This window comes from Manis pentadactyla, chromosome 4, assembly GCF_030020395.1.
Source record: "Manis pentadactyla isolate mManPen7 chromosome 4, mManPen7.hap1, whole genome shotgun sequence".
NCBI lineage: Eukaryota > Metazoa > Chordata > Mammalia > Pholidota > Manidae > Manis > Manis pentadactyla.
Genome location: NC_080022.1, coordinates 65,621,957 through 65,638,889, shown reverse-complemented (window position 1 = coordinate 65,638,889; position 16,933 = coordinate 65,621,957). Strand labels below are relative to the sequence as shown.

Below are 16,933 nucleotides of genomic sequence, written 5' to 3'. Positions count from 1 at the left end.
TAAGTTTATGGTTAGGAGTTTGTTAAAGTGTACCGGCAGGATTGTGTACAGTTACAGTTAGGAACTAGCTCCTGTGTGACGGCGAGGGTGAGATTGAGGTTAAGGTTTATGGGGAGGCATGGTGGAATGTCAAAGGTAACCATGAGGGCTCAGGTGCCAAAGCTGTGCTACAGTTAGGGTTAGGTGTTCGTTAAGGTGTACTGGGAGGAAAGGGTTTTGGATACATTTATGGTCAGGCTCTGAAGTGAGGGCAAGGCAGAGATTGAACTTCAGGCTTACACTGAAGCGTGTGTCACGTCGAACAATAAGAATTATGAATAGCCAATTGTTAAATTAAGAATTATGTAAAAAAAGTCAAGGAGCTATATACTCATAAAATATTGAAGCATAATTTCATATTGTTTAATGCAAGTAATCTACACATTATGAAACAGTACATGCAGACAGCATAAATTCTGAATCCCCTATTTTATAGCTGGTATTACATGAATGTGGCACATACATAAATTTAAAACCATAAAGGATTATGTTCTCCCTACTTTTTAATTTTCTATTCATTAATCAGAAATTAGGCACTTTAATCTAAAAATGCACTTTTAAAAATGTATTTTAGATCTTTCTGGGTAACTCACTATAAAATGAATAAAGTCCACCTTAGGAACAAAATCAACAAATCCAATCCACTGATATACTGAGTCGGCCACTCCATAAGTGGTATATGACTTAGAAAAAAAATTAATGCAACTTTGAAAGTATCTAAAATACTCTGAAGAACCTTATTCATATGAACAAGCAACCCATTTGTTCATATAAAAGACATGAAATATACTTCCATACCATTAAAAAATATTTTGTTCTATATTCGGGGGGGGGGGAAACCTTCCTTAAAATCTAAGACTCAAAGTATGAATATTTTTAAAATATGGGCATAATATGACAAATTCCCAGTGTGCTAAGTTCTCTGTGGGAATGACTAAGAGCCAGTTTTGGAGGAGAAATGTTTGCTAACCAAGATTAATAACTTAACTTATTGAGAGAGAAACTCAAGACTAAACTGGAAAAATTTTAATTGGCTGTCACAGTAATGTCATCTTTTTAATCAGTATTCATTCAAGGAAAGAATGCTCTAATCCATGAAAATATTTTTTTTAATTCATTCAGTCTCTCTATTGTAACTTATAGGACCAACAGTAAACACTTCTCAGTGTCAATTCATTTAAATGCTTAATAATGATACTCAGCCATTACAGTTTCTTTGATTCAAGTACATAAGCAAATGCACAAGCAATAATGTAAGCAGTACATATTAAACACCACTACTGCCTAAACTTGATTAAACAATGAATAATTTTAATATTAAAAATACATTCTCAGGCAAAGTTAAGTTTGTTGGCACTAGGAGTTATATACTCTTGCATGTACGGGCCACAAAGGTGTTGGCTAAAATGTATATTTTCAAATGCAAAGCATAAAAACAGAGCTTTGAGAATGATTCTGGACATTACAGACAGCGTCAAGACAAGAAAATCAACTAACTCCCAAGTACTGGCTTTAATTCAAGCAATATTTCTGTGAAATATACAACATTTCACAACTTAAGTTATTACCTAAACAATATAAAAAGCTGCTTTGGATACTACAGAGGGATTCAATGACAGAACTTCTGTGTAATACAGTAAACTCATTCTTTACCGGATTTTTTTTTCCTCCCTGAGTCCATATCCACCAATTCTTGATGTGTCACAAAATCAATAGTTACCTTAAATATTTCATAGCACACTCAAATTGTATTTTTATGGTCTCTACTGTACTTTGGCTTCCAATAGGCTGCTGGACATCACATGGCCATGACTACTTACACAACTACTAGTATGCCTCAGTGCATCAGCTCCAAGATAGGCCATTAAAAGCTCAGTGCGGCGAATGAGTAACTGCATAAGGTCTTCTGCCAAAGTGTCTATACTGGAATAGCGTACCTTCTCAAAATCAAAAATGTCTTTAAGAAAGAAAAGAACTTGATTCTGGAAAATGAACACACAAAAAAATGGGCACTCATTAGACCAAAATTACTTTAAATCTAAACAGTTACTAATGTTGTAATAAGCACTGAATTAGGAATCAGAACCCCTGAGTTACAGAGCTAGTTTCTTATCTCATTGGAAAGGGGTCCTTGAACAAGTGATTAAACCTTTCTTGGGTCTCCTTTTCTTTTTCTGTAAAGTAAGGAATACTACTACTTGTCTTTTTTTACTACTCAAGGGCTGATGTAATGATCAAAATAATCTGTGGGAAATGCCTGTAAACCCCAAAGTATGGTAAATAAATGTAAGGGCCTATTATTAGTCCTTTCCCAATAACTGAAGTTTCCAATGTTACTTCTGAGCCCTGGTGCTACTTTCAGACTTTTAAAAGAGTAAACTATTTCTAATACTTATAGTTTTAAATGTATATTTATCTGTACATAAAAAGAACTTTAAGATACATGAAAAATAAAAGTAATTTCAGGTGTCATATCAGCAGAAGATTGTGAAGGGTATTTCATTTCAGTAAGTTAATGCTTATGCTGAAACTCTCATCTTGAATAAGTTGTACAGTTGACCCTTGAACAACATAGGTTTGAACAGTGCAGGTCCACTTAAGTGCACATGATTCTCAACAAATGTACTGGAAAATGTTTGTGTAGATTGGTGACAATCTGAAAAAACATTTTCTTTCCTCTAGCTTACTTTATTATAAGAATACAAATTCTACCATATATAAAAGAAACAAATCCTACCATTTGCAACAACATGGATGGAGCTGGAAGATATTATGCTCAGTGAAATAAGCCAGGTGAAGAAAGACAAGTACTAAATGATTTCCTTCATTTGTGGAGTATAACAACAAAGCAAAACAAAAGGAACAAAACAGCAGCAGACTCACAGACTCCAAGAAGGGACTAGTGGTTACCAAAGGGGAGGGGGGTGGGAGGGCAGGTGGAGAGGGAGGGTGAAGGGGATTCAGGGGTATTATGATTGGCACACATGGTGTGGGGGATCATGGGGAGGAGAGTGGAGCACAGAGAAGGCAAATAGTGAGTCTGTGGCATCTTTCTATACTGATAGGCAGTGACTGCAATGGGGCATGCGGGGGAGCAAAATAATATGGGTGAATGTAGTAACCACATTGTTTTTTCATGTGAAACCATTATAACTGTGTATATCAATAATACCTTCATAAAAAAAAGAATACTGCATATAATACATAATACATATTAACAAAATATGTGTTAATGGATTAAGTTAACAGTAAGGATTCTGAGCAACAATAAGCTATTAGTAGTTAACTTTTTGTTGCGTCAAAAGTTATAGGTAGACTTTTAATTGCACAGGGCATGAGCACTTCTAGTCCCCATGTTGTTTACGGTTCAACTGTATACCCCTAAGTATTAAGTCTCATGCTGTAATGCTATGATGGGAAAAAAAAAGTAATTCCAAAGTGCAAAAAACAGGAATATGTAATTTCTATCATATAAAAACCAAATGTTAAGAAGTCCTAAGAAGGCAAGACCTCACAGATTCACTGGATTTTATATCTGGAAACGTTGTTAGCAATCAACCTGGGCCTCTCCATTTTGCAGATAAGAAAAGGAGGACAAAGCACAATTTGGTGGACTGTTCATTAAAGACAGAGTTAACTCCCAGTCCAAATTTTCCCACTAAACACATACCTTACATTTCAGAGGTCAAGTAAACTAGTAAAAAATTAATGAGTTTTGAATGACAGTAAAATGAACATTTCCTAAACATGTACATAAATGCTATATTAATAGCACATAAACATAATAATCTAATTGTTTTTAATGGGGGTATAGTGAAACACCCAAACTTTCAAGCATCAAAAACTTTCTAATTCACATTTGTTATGTTTACTTTCATTTGCTCCTTGAAAGTCAGCCTAAATTCAAGACTATTAAATAGCAACACTTCTTCCTTGGCATTATGCCAGGCAGAAAACTACAATGAGCTATAACTTGTATTTTGCCAAATTTAAATTACTGATATTGGCATACAACTTAAACTCCCATGTTATTTCTCACTACTGGGATTTTACCATTCATTTTACCTTGAACCACATTTTTAAATTGCCACATGTAAAATAAGACAGATATTATTTATTTTATAAATTCCCAAAGTGTCCCCAGGCAGGAAGAACAAACTGTCTATAGCAATCTGATGGTAACATTGTAACACCATACAAGAACATCCATCTATTACAGACTTGTTCAATCTACTCCAGTATATAAACTGGCAAATCTATACATTGTTCTACTGGCATTTAAACAAAGAAGTTAGGTGACTTTTAAACTTCACCTTTAAATAAATTCTTTCTTTTACAAAAGCTAAAAGAAAACAATCAAATCTTATCCACCTTTTGATTTGGAAAAAAGAAACCATTCAATGACTGAACATACCTTAAAGAAGCAACATAAATCATACAGAGAATTCCTTGGACCCAAGAAGCCCCAGGCAAGGACAGGGCTGATGTGCTCACAAATGGCATAAAAGTGGGCAAAAAATCCATCAGACATCTGTTGGGAAGTAAAAGAGAATCGGGTTATTTTTATCCACTTGAATTTGTTTTTGCTAGAGAAACTGAAATTGCTATCCACCACATAACCAGCTCTTTTTGAGGGTAGACTAAGGGTTAATGATGAACCAGACTGATAAGAAAGTTAACAAACAGACTTACAAGTAACTTTTAGAGTCACCAAATGTTTTAAGCAGATTTCATATCCTTGCCAATAGTTTCAAATGACTGAAACATTATTTCTTAAAGGCATTTTCACCTCATAAAAATACTTCATTAAAAAAACAATCATATCAGTGTTATAATCAGGCAATAACAAGAACACTATGGTGTTCCTTAGCAGTACAATATTTAGGGTTAATGAGACTACCACAGTTTCAGCTATTAAAAAGTTCTATTCAATCATTTAGTTTATCTGAAAAAGACTAAAATGATTTTTAAATGATTAAGCACAAAAATATGCTTACTAGAATCCTACCTTTTAGTTAAGGAATCAGGTATTATTGAAGTATTTAACTGTGTAATTGCCTCTTCTTATGAAATAGTAATACATACAGTTGTGATTTAGGAAACTCTCTAAGTTTATTAATAACCTTCTGAATTTCCCTTGTTAAATACTACCCTGTGGGATTTATCAGAAAGCATTAACCACAGCTCACTTTGTCTTAAGATTCTGTCTCTTGGACAGATTATTTTCTATTTTATAGTCTCCAAGACATCTTCTAAACCTACATTTAAAAAATATGCATTACAGCAGCAGTTGCTATTTAATGAGTACCCAGTATATTCCAGATGATGTCAGATGATGTGCTCAATTCTATCTGATAAAACTGTCCTGAAAAAATAGGTCATATTAACATCATTTTAACATGTAAAAGGTGACATGGCTATAAGTACCTGTCCTAAATCACACATAGCTCACTAGCAAAGGCCAAGAAGTTATCAGGGTTGTGCTGAGGTTATTCTTCTAGTCTAGATGTTCTGTATATTATTAAAATTCTAAATCCCATACAGACTCTAACTGTATTATGAATTTGGACAGGTAAGAAGTTAGTATGGGCTGAAGTAGAAGAAATAAGCTTCACCACAGAAAAATGTTAGCTGAACTCAACAGTAGGTGAGATTTATTTAAGTGTAGAGGATAGAGCTACGTCATTGCAGGTACAGGAACTAGTCCCCCAAGGGGTGAGACCCACAGGTATCTGTGGATACAGAAAGATAGTTTAAGGCACAAGATTTCTCTTAAGAGATAAGAAAGTTAAATAAACATTATTATCATTATTATTATTACAGAAACTATCACTAAACTTTTTTTATATTTACTCTTAACTTTATGTTTAAATTAAACTTGTTGATGTTATTTCATTTCATTTTTAGAGCAGCCTTATGAGGCAGGCATTAACTCCATTTTACAAATAGAAAAAGAGAAGGTCAGCTGACAGTAACTTGCTCTTGATCATACCAGTTAGTGTGGAGAATCAAAGCCAAGTCTTCAAGTCTGTTCCTTCTCAAACATTAGAGTTTATAATAATCACCTGGGGAGCTTGTTTAATACATATGGTGTCTGGAATCATTTTAAACAAGAATTACTCAAATACATGGTCTCCAGAATATTTTCAGCAAGCACCTTCTGAAGATGCTCTGAGGACTATGCTTTGGAAACAATGCATTTGGCAACACTATCTCCAAGTTAGAAGACCAGAGTGAGAAATGTAGATATGATAAAATGCTTCAAGTCAGTAGGAAAATAGTAAAATACAATACAATACAATAAAATAACATTTGCATAATTCACTGTGCCAAACACTGTTCTAAACACTTTATTTAAGCCTCAAAAAACCCCATGAGGTAGATACTATGTTCGTTTTTGGAGATGAGGAAACTAAGACATAAAGAGGTCAAGCAACTTGCCAGAGGTCATGGCTACTGAGTGGCATCTAAAATGAGGCAGTCTCACTCCAGAGTCCATGCCCTGTACCACGGGAGGGTGAGAACAGTGTGCAGGGGGTGAGAAGAGTTGGAGGCTGGGGAACATGGAGAAAGGATATAAATTTTGAGACTTTTTTGGTAAGGGCTCTCAGTTGATAAAACAGCTATTAGAATCAAATCATTATTTCTCAATTGGATTACATGAAGTGGGATCTACTATATTAAACAACTACTTTAAATCTTAAAATATCATTAAGTGAAAGAGGAAACAAAAAATCACAACCTCTATCAGAGCTGTTTCCAACCCTAAACCCTCTCCCATTTAGTAGAGACCCCACGCATACCTCACTACTTGTTACTGAATTACACAGAATTTGTTAAGGAAGAGGGAGAAGGAATTCAAGAAAGGCGATGCTGACCCAATGTCATTAAGTCACTCATCTAGCTTGAGGGACAGCTCCTATGAGCTGCCATCCCCACATGGGAACTGACTCAGAAACTTCTCTGACAGAAGCCTTAAATTACGTAACAAAGAAGTCCAAGGCCTAAGGAATTTTACCTTCATCTGTTGCCTTTTCTGTTTCAGCACTGACCAACAACTTGAAGTCACTGCCTAAACATGCAGAGGAGAAAAAGCAAGATTTAAATTTATAACTATCTAAACTTTCCATTTAGAAAAGAGTGAATTTTGTGAGAAATTCAAAGTGTATGGGTCTAAAATGTTCAGAACATTAACTATGACCAAGAACTAGTCCAGATTTCTTCAATTGTTTATAAATACTAATGAACAGGTGTTTTGTTTTCACAAATTTAACAATTAAATACAAAACCACCAAAGGAGAAAGGCTGAACTCTGGTATCAATAAACTCGGCAATTATAATTCAACTCTTAGAGTTCTTAAATTATTTTCCTATAGGAAAACTAGGAATGTGTACACAGATGCACATATGCAATAAATTTTTTATGCATAACCATGAAGATAAAGTAGTATTTCTTTTCTTTAAGAATAATACTGCTAGAAGTAGTTGTGGGCAGAGCTAACAGTTTTTTTCAAATAAAAAAACTAACAAATACAACAATAATGATAGGAACCAAGACACCCAAGTGGATTCTGAGAAAATCTGACCCTACTCTGGTGTGACCCAACTCTGATCAAGGCCACTTCACCAAATCAGTTATAGAAACAGAGAATATGTACCTTTTATGGTTTAAACACACTGCGAAGGAAACAGAGACTTATTAAAAATGCTTTAAAATTTAGTATCAGGAATTTCAAAGGAACTGTGAAAAGGCCAACTGGAACATTTTTAAAAAGGCATTTAAACTTCACCATGAATGCCTCTCTCTCCTACTTCTGGGTACACATTTAAAGTCCAGCCAAAAAAACAATGAAAACATTCAAAGCTGAGAATATAGTTTAAACCTGTTTTATTTTTACACATGCCTGTTTTTTTCTCTCCTAATTTTTTATAATACTTGGGAACATGAATCTCCTTTTCTCTAAAAATACATATTATCTTATTATTGCAATTGCTGTGTTTCAGTGCAGTCATAGAGCCATTTCAATCACAAACAACTTTTTGTTAGGCCTAAACTAAAGCCTGAGTTTTTGGAGATCTGAAGAAATACTGAGTCCTCCAGTTCAAGGTAGAGACAGAGTCAAAAGGGGAATTTTGCTGGAAAATGTTATGTATTACACACATCTGGTCCTAATATCAAAGATGAGCTCAGTTCCCACACTAGTCATCCTACAGGCAGGTATATATGTAAATGTTATTTATCTTCCCAGCTCTGATGATTTTTCATCAAACTGAAATGTTTGAGAAAAGTAATCCACCACTTACAGTTTCTTTGAAGGAGGAGTTTAGCCAGCGGTTATTTACTACATTCTGTATGGATGTGGGTGGGTTTTCTAAATCTTCAAAAGAATCCATTAATATAAAATCCAGAACAACATCATAAAAATTTAGATTTTTCACCTGCATTAAATTGAAAGTTAAAACATAAATTATTATTACACAGAGCTGAAAAAGTAAAGTCTGAACCAGAGATTCATACTTTATAACAGCAGGATATTCTAATTGAATCAGATTAAATCTCTGACAAAAGAAGAGGAAATGGAAAGACAAATATGAAAACAACTCACCACCAGAAATTATAATTTACATGATAGCTATTCTTTCCTGGATGCCATCAGGCCTGTATGCCCTCTCTCCACTCTATTCTAGGGGCTCTGTGTTCATGCTTTTATTGTGCTCATTCTGCTTTGTCATTCAGTTACTGGTATATCCCCCTGCCTTCCCACTCCTGGTCAAGAGCCTCTTGCTCTTCATTCATTCATGCATATTGTGTTGTCATATATGCTATAGCAGGGACTCAAACTTCTACAGTAAGAAAACTAGATGCTTAGAGTTTAGTGGGGAAAAACAGATAGCAACAAATAATCCCACAAATACACAATCACAAACTGTGATAAACCAGTAAATGAAAAAGTTCATGGTACTATGAAAGCTGATGAAGGAGATTCTAATCTAGACTGGATGTCAGAGAGGGCTTTCTTCAGGAAGTGAGGCACCCCAGGTAGAGGAAATACTTGTCAAAGACTTTAAGGTAAGAAAGAACTTGGTGGCAGCGAGTCAAAGAAAACCGCTACAAATGTGCTATAGCTCTCCAAAGCAGATCACACAGGGCCAAGTACTAGAGACAAGAACAAAGGGCCAGCTCCTGTCCAGTTTATGGCCCATGCTAATGATTCTGGATTTTACCCTCACAGTATTTTGGAAGGGTAGTGATGGGAGGAGATGGATGATCAGAGTTGCCTTTTCTAAAGACCATTTGGCAGCAATATGGAGAGTGGAATGGAGGGGAGAGAGTAAAAATAGGGAAGGGAGGAGTAGGCAGGGAATCAGGGGACGCCAAGACTGAAGTAGTGCAGAGAGACGACTACAGTGGGGCTTGCAGGAATAGCGAAAGTTGAAGAAATTGATATTTAGGAGTTAAAACTGACAAAACTTAAAGATGAACATGATAAAGCAGGCAAGGACCAGGAGGTGTAAAGAGTGAGTGCCAGGTTTCTGGTCAGTCCAAATGAATGGATGCCAATCCCTTACCCTAGTGAGGAAATATTGAAGAAGGAAAGCTTATACCTCTATGTCTTTGCATCTACTGTCTTCTCTGCCTAGAAAGCCCATCAGCCTCTTGAAAAGTTATTCATTCTGTAAGCTTCTGTTACAACAAAATGTTCCAGGCTCATCATGTACTTTCTCTGTCCCAGTGCTAAAATAAGCCATTTCCCCAAGGCGTTGCTAGTTCCTTTTAGTGGAGAGTGGTACTTAGAAGCCAAGATCCATGTTCCAGGAGTAATTTCCTTTGTAGTGCTGCTGCTCCTAGACTCTCAGTGAAAAGAGCTAGGAAGTATATGTATGTTTATGTATATGCAAACCTTTATATTTATTTCTATATGTATCTTATAAGCTATGAATTCAGACTGATAATTCCAGTTCTAATCCTGGCTTTTTATAACTCCCTTCTCTGACAGTGGGAAACCTGGCTCCAATTAGTCTCAGTGTATTTATTTGTTAGATCCTACGAATGTTGCCAATCCCTTGGGCCCACTGAGCTGCCCACTGTCTCATCCAAAACCATCCTTACACAGGCCACCAGCACTGCCCTGCTAGGGCTACTCATTAACTTTTGGAAGGAAGGCAGGCAGGAAGGATGCATGGGAAAAAAGAAGGATGGAAGAAGGGACAAAGGAAGGGATTTTTTAAAGAAAAATTTCTTTCAATTGTTGCCCCAATTAATAAAGACTGTGGCTGCTATTGTTTAGGACTGTCAGAACCACAACCACACAATTGGTTTTACCCTTTTATCAAGGACAAGTAAATAGTGGCCTCAAATTATGTAAATATTATGTGTAAGTAACTAAGTATTATATAAAATTTTAACTTACTCCTCTAGCGGCAAGTTCCATTTCAGTACTATCCCAGTGATCAGTCTGCTCTAAAAAATAGATCATTTCATCAAAAACGTCTTCAAACTTCTTTGGATTCTGCAGAAGAAAACAAGCTTTATGTCTAAACTCAACTTTATAACAAGACTCAAGCCAACAAAGTAAATGAGTCACTCTTGAAGCAAGTTTGCTAGACCTTCATTCCAACATTCAACTGAATTAAAATACATTTTCAAGGTATACTATAATCATTTGGCTTAGTGTTTTATTGTTTCAACATTCTGCAGAAGCCAAGACTAAGAACATTAATAAAATGTCATGAGCAAGCTGCTTACTAGTCAAATATATATTTCTATTTAGGTCAGTCCTTAAGATAAAAACTTGGTTATTGCAAATACTATGGATGCTTTGATGTATTCTACCCCTTTAAGAGGAACTCTAGTTCAAATCACTGGGTTTATCCAAGTAACATGAGGTTTAAATTTGCAACTGTAAGTAGTTAATACCACCTTCATTAATCTTTCTTGCAGTTTTTTAAAAATTTGCTTTCCCATTTATCACTTATTCAGTCATCCTAAGGACCCTCTGAAATAGGACACCATAAATTTAATTCTATTATACAAGTGAGGGTATTGAGGTTCAAAGGGACTAGATCTGAAAATCAGGTGCTCAAATGGCTCAAGAAGGCCTCTTCTGTTTTTTTTCTCACCCTCTGGATATACCTTGCATAAAGGAAAGTGGTTCTTTAGTCTTAATGAAGTTCTTACCATTGCTTCTGCCTCAATTCAGTCCCATGATAATGTGTAAGAGTAAGAGGCAGCTCAATTTATATTTCCAGATTTCTGAGATTTATTTTATACTACTTCCTAAAACAGTATTGAGGGAGGTAAGAGAAAAGGTATTAGAAATATTAGTGGTAGCCATAGTAGCAGATGTGATGATGATTCTCACCATGACTTTCACAAGCTCCATGGTAAATTGGAAATAATTTGTTTAAAACAACTTGATTGAAACAGTATGGACTTTATACACTGAAAGTAAATCAACCCAAGAAGAAATTAATGCTCTTTGGGTTATTTATTTTTAATATGTGAACCTTTGCAACTACCTATAAAATATTTTTCTACTATTAAAAAAATTATGTATTTTAATCTTCAGTCCAATGGAAACAGTAATAATAAATAACTTGTCAACAAAACAAGTTTACCTTTCGTGCTTTCACAATTAATGCTGATAAAATTTTCCTTCCACTCTCAGCGAGGAATATCCTGTTGGCTGTTTCTGAAAGTAGTACCTGAAAGAAAAACCCATCCTCAAACAAAGAAAAAAGAATAATCAATTTCAATGGACATTTAACTTTACAGCACATCTGTACATAAATAACTCTAATATAGCCAATGCATTATTTGTGGCATTATTTCAGCAGCCAGACCACAGAGAAAGTCCTAATATATTAAAATAAATAGAGCTTATGAAACCTATAACTAAAAAAAGATTAAAAGATAAATCTGAATTTAAATTATGTTCCATTCCAAAACAAATGTTTCATAGCCTTAAAACACAGGCAAATACAGATAATTTTTTGTTGAATGACCTAATTTCATTTTAGGAAATCAGTGATTTTACAATTGATTTTTAAATAAAAAGCAATCTAGAACATACTGACAACAAGAAAGATGATATCTGCTCGAAGCAGCCATTTGTACACATCTCCAGCATTAAAATATCCTGCTTTGACAGAGTGTGGTAGACCTCGGAAGCCATGGCAGAGGACAATGGCAAATGAAGAGAAAGAGCAGGCAGGAAAAATGAACTTAGTAGACTTTATATTAATCATTGGGAATAAGAATAAAGAGCAAAGAGCTGTCCTGTTCATATGTAGCTGGATTCTATAGCATGAGGATGGGGATAAGTGGCTGGGTGTAGTCACTTAATGTTAAAAAAAAAAAAAATACCTGAAAAGCCTGTCGAATACAGTGAAGTTTGGCAAGAAAATCACTGTCTCCTAGGCACTCCAACATTTCAGTTCTATGTAATAAACAGGGAAGGCAACTGTTAAACTGTATTCATGATCAAGCCTACTACAAATTTGGACTCAAACAAGGCTTAACCTCAGGAACTTAATATAACACACGTCTTTTCAATAGTGACAAAACACATTAAACATTTTGAGCCTGAAAACATACTTATCCCTATTCTCATAAACATTCTAAATAAATATACAAACAGAGCAATAGACCTTAATATTTTTCATAAACATAAGCAGAACTGCAATTGTACCTAAGAACTCTTGAGTAAATTTTTCCTTCTTCAACTAAATGCATGGCTTCTTCATAAAAAGGGCAGTGGCAAAGAGACTCCAGACTGTAGGTGTGCCGCATTTCTCTGTGTTCTGCAAGCTGAGAATACCATGGGTTAAAACAGACTACACTAATAAAAGAAGAAAAACTGTAGAAGACAGAAAATAGAATCTTATTACCATCAAAATAACAATTTATTTAAACCATAAAAATCACTCAATAAGATTTTATAGCTAGTAAGATCAAAATACATTTCATTTCAAAATTCAGTTCTAAGAAAAGAGTAAAACTTTACAAGCTTTTGTCCAACGACTAAAATCCACAGGGTGCACAGAAAAGCAGTATCTTGCAGCTCACCAACAAGAATAACTTACGACGAAGCATTAGGGGAAAAAAGGAGGATTTTAGCATCCAAAGGATGCTTTAAATTATTATAACTCACACTTGTAAATGAAGTAAAGCTTTCTACAAAAACTCTGAAATAATCTCAATTTAGCTAATTCCAAGGCATTCTTTTTTATATTTAGCTTTGACTATGTTTGTATAACTCAAAAATACTCATGCACCTCTGGCTAGCTTAACAAGTCTACCAGTGGAATTCTAGTCTTCTGACAGTTCATTACAAACAACTACAAACACTACAGAGTAGCCAGATATGCAAGACACCTTTGGAGTGATTATATTTTTCAATACCAAGTGATCCACTTAAATGACACACCATAGGGGTTTTTTGTTTTTAATAGCTTTATCGACATACAATTCACATACCATAAAATTCACCCTTTTAAGTGTACAATTCAGCATATTCATATTTATATACACAACTTTAGTATATTCATTGGGTTGTGTCATCAGCATCACTTTCTAATTACTCAGTGGATATCATGGACATTGGGTTGTTTCCACTTTCTGGCTATCATGAGTAAACTGAGCCATTTGTGTACAGGTTGTTTATGTTTCCAATTCTCTCCAGTTCATACATAAGAATGGAAGGGTCAGATGGTCACTGTCAGTCAAGGAAGTGCCAAACTGGTCTACAAGTGGCTACACCATTTTCCATCCCTATTAGCAATATGTGCTGATTCAAATCTCACCACAGTCCCACCAACATTTGTTCTTGTCCATCTTTTTTCTTATAGCCACCCTACTGGGTGTGAAGTGGTTTAATTTCCCTAAAGACTAATGATGTTGTGTGTCTCTCATCTCCTTATTGGCCCTTGTGTATTTTCTTTGGAGAAATGTTTATTCAAATTCTTTACCCATTTTTTGTGTTGTTTGTCCATTTATTATCGAGTTGTAACAATTCTTTACATATCCTAGATATAAGTCCTTTATCAGATATGTAATTTACAAATATTTTCTCTCATTGTGCTGTCTTTTCGCTTTCTTGCTGGGTCTTTGAAGCACAAAAGTTTTTACTTTTGATATTTCTAGTGAGTCATTTTTTTTCTTTTGTCTGTCTTAACTTTATACTTCCTGCTTGTGCAGAACATCAAGGTCAGCCAGAGGGCAGAGGTTAGGGATTTCTAGAGCTTTTCCTAGACATATGCACATCCCTGCACATGCCTGTGGCCTTCTGGATTCCTACGAATACCGTGGGGTTTCCAAAGTCCTTATTAACATCTCGTTGATCAATTCTACCCTCTAAGTGTTTTGGTGACCCTCTTATTAGCCCCAACTGGTATCACCCCTTCAGGTGGCTGTAATGGTAAACAACTGCCACTGCTTGTTTTCAACAAAGACCCTAGTATAGAACTTTTCACAGAGAGCGAGCTCTAAGTCAGGTCAAAGATGTGTCCTGAGAATGGAGCTTTGGAGGGAGCTACCATAAAGTTCAAATGGTGACAATTCTCTAGGAATGGAGCTTTTGGGAAACTCCAAAGCCATTAAGTTTCTTCCTTGGTTTTTGCAGTTACTATACTTGTGAGGTTGTTGGTTTTCAAGATTGCTGTGAAGAGGAGGCTGAGATTAGAGCAAGTTAAAATCCACGAAGTTAATTGTTCTTATGGAGATTCTGTCGATTTTCTTTTTTTTTTTTTCTGTCAGTTTTCTTAATAAACACTCCTTGAATTTCTCCAAGTTTTTCATTAATTTTCAGAGTTCTGAAAATTTTGATTTTGATAATTTTTGCCAGTGTTTTCACTGCCTTTGTGGAGGAAATTTTTGGAGGTTTTTACTCTACTATTATGAAGTGTTCCTCCATGCTGTGATTCTGGCACTTTCCATGCACACAGTACTAAATGCTTTAACTTGATTAGCTCACCTGATCTTTTCAACAACTTATAAAGTAGGTACTATTAGTATCCACATTTTACATGTAAAGAAACAGAAATTTAGATTATGTTTCCCCAAGCCCCACAACTAAATGGTAGAATTTAAACTCAGACATATTTCAGAGCTTGTAATCTTAAATATCAAACTATATTCTCCTATCAGCTTTGTCCAAAAAGCCAAGGGGGAAGAAATGATATTTAGCACAGTATAAAGATGTCTCCAAAAAAAAAAGGAAAATGGAAATGACAATATCTGACATTATATATTACCTACTTAAAGTAACATTTCCTCTCATATTTTAAGGAAAATGTATTATGCTAGAAGCAAAGTGTTTTGAGGTTTAAAAAAATAAAAACCCAACAGGTTTCAAAAGAATTTGGAAATTCTAATAGTTTAAAGTTTTATACAACTATCAAACAAATAGGATTTATGTACACCTATCAGTAGAGAAAAATCCTAAAAAGCAACTGACTACAATTAAATTCTCTACATAAAATAATTTACATTAATAAGAAGTGAACAAATCCAACGAGAGATTCCAGAGTCAGGCCTTAATTTATTGGTCTACCCTGTTTATTTGTTGGTTTCACTGAAGTGATCATTTAATAAGTCTCTTAAAATAGGCTTGCAGCTGTGAAAATATATCACAGGAACATGTGATACTAGCAAACATTATCACCAACTCTTCTTAACAGACAATGACAAAACTCAGAAACATTTATTTAAATAATTAATCTTAAATTTTTTCAAGCAAAAAGCAAATCACCAAAACGATGCCTTAAGTTCTCAGTTTAGAATACATTTTACAGGAAGAATTTTTTAAATAAAATCTCCTTAAACCTTTTTTAAAGGTTTCAGATAAGTAATAACATTTTATTAGAGCTGCAATATCACTTCAGAAGCAGAGGTCAGTAACAGTGTAATCCCAGTATATGGGAGCATGCAATTTATCATGAAGAGGGTTGTTTTGCTAGATGAAACTTGAAATGTCCTTTCTTTTCCAAATGATTCTTCCTCCAAAAGGGTGTATTTCACAAACTCATTTTAATATTTTCAAAAAGTAATACTATTGTGGTTTACACTGAAGCACTATCCCACCTAATCTGTTATCTCCCATAGTCCACAAGTACCATAAAAATGACCACACAAGAAATCTAGTAATAACAACAGCTTCAATAAAAACAGACAAGATAGATAAAATCCTCAGATAAAGAGCCCAGTGAAAACAAGTTTTGGGATTAGCTGAAGATTTCAAACATCCCAAAGATGTTTGCCCTTCTTAGGGGAGCAAAATGGACTGGGTCTTATCTTCCTTGGTGAGTAATAATTTTGCTGTATGTGAAGTAGTATTTTGTAAAGGCTCTGAATAACCATGAAAGAAATGTCCAAAGTCCCAAAACTATTTCAAGTTGGGCATGAAATAGACTAAGTTTCAATTTAATATAGGCTGTTTTTATGTTTATATTCCCCTTTCAAATCAACCACGAAAATTACAAATAGGTCTTTCAGTTAAAGAAAGCAGGCTGACTGGAAAGCAATATGGAGGTTCCTCATAAAACTCAAAGTAGAAATACCATTTGACCCGGGAATCCCACTCCTTGGAATTTACCCAAAGAATACAACTTCTCAGATTCAAAAAGACATATGCATTCATATGTTTATTGCAGCACTTTTTACAATAGCCTAGATATGGAAGCAACCAAAGTGTCCATCAGTAGATGAATGGATAAAAAAGATTGGTACATATATAATGGAATACTATTCAGCCATAAGAAAGAAACAAATCCTACCATTTGCAACAACATGGATGGAGCTGGAGGATATTATGCTCAGTGAAATAAGCCAGGTGGAGAAAGACAAGTGCCAAATGATTTCCCTCATTTGTGGAGTATAACAATGAAGCAAAAC

General features: G+C 34.9%; 1 protein-coding gene across 4 annotated transcripts in view; it reads right to left on the bottom strand.

Annotated features, from left to right (window-relative positions):
• Positions 1-380: 380 nt before the first annotated feature.
• MIGA1 (mitoguardin 1) overlaps positions 381-16,933 on the bottom strand; it is a 90,362-nt gene continuing 73,809 nt past the window's right edge. For all 4 annotated transcript variants that reach the window (XM_057500349.1, XM_057500348.1, XM_057500350.1 and 1 more), the window contains 8 exons: positions 12,732-12,850; positions 12,407-12,479; positions 11,659-11,745; positions 10,452-10,550; positions 8,344-8,478; positions 7,058-7,111; positions 4,454-4,570; positions 381-2,021 (listed from right to left, as the gene is read on the bottom strand). In XM_057500349.1, coding sequence (XP_057356332.1) covers positions 1,803-2,021; positions 4,454-4,570; positions 7,058-7,111; positions 8,344-8,478; positions 10,452-10,550; positions 11,659-11,745; positions 12,407-12,479; positions 12,732-12,850 — 903 coding nt within the window. In that variant the 3' untranslated portion in view covers positions 381-1,802. The remainder of the gene's footprint in view (positions 2,022-4,453; positions 4,571-7,057; positions 7,112-8,343; positions 8,479-10,451; positions 10,551-11,658; positions 11,746-12,406; positions 12,480-12,731; positions 12,851-16,933) is intronic.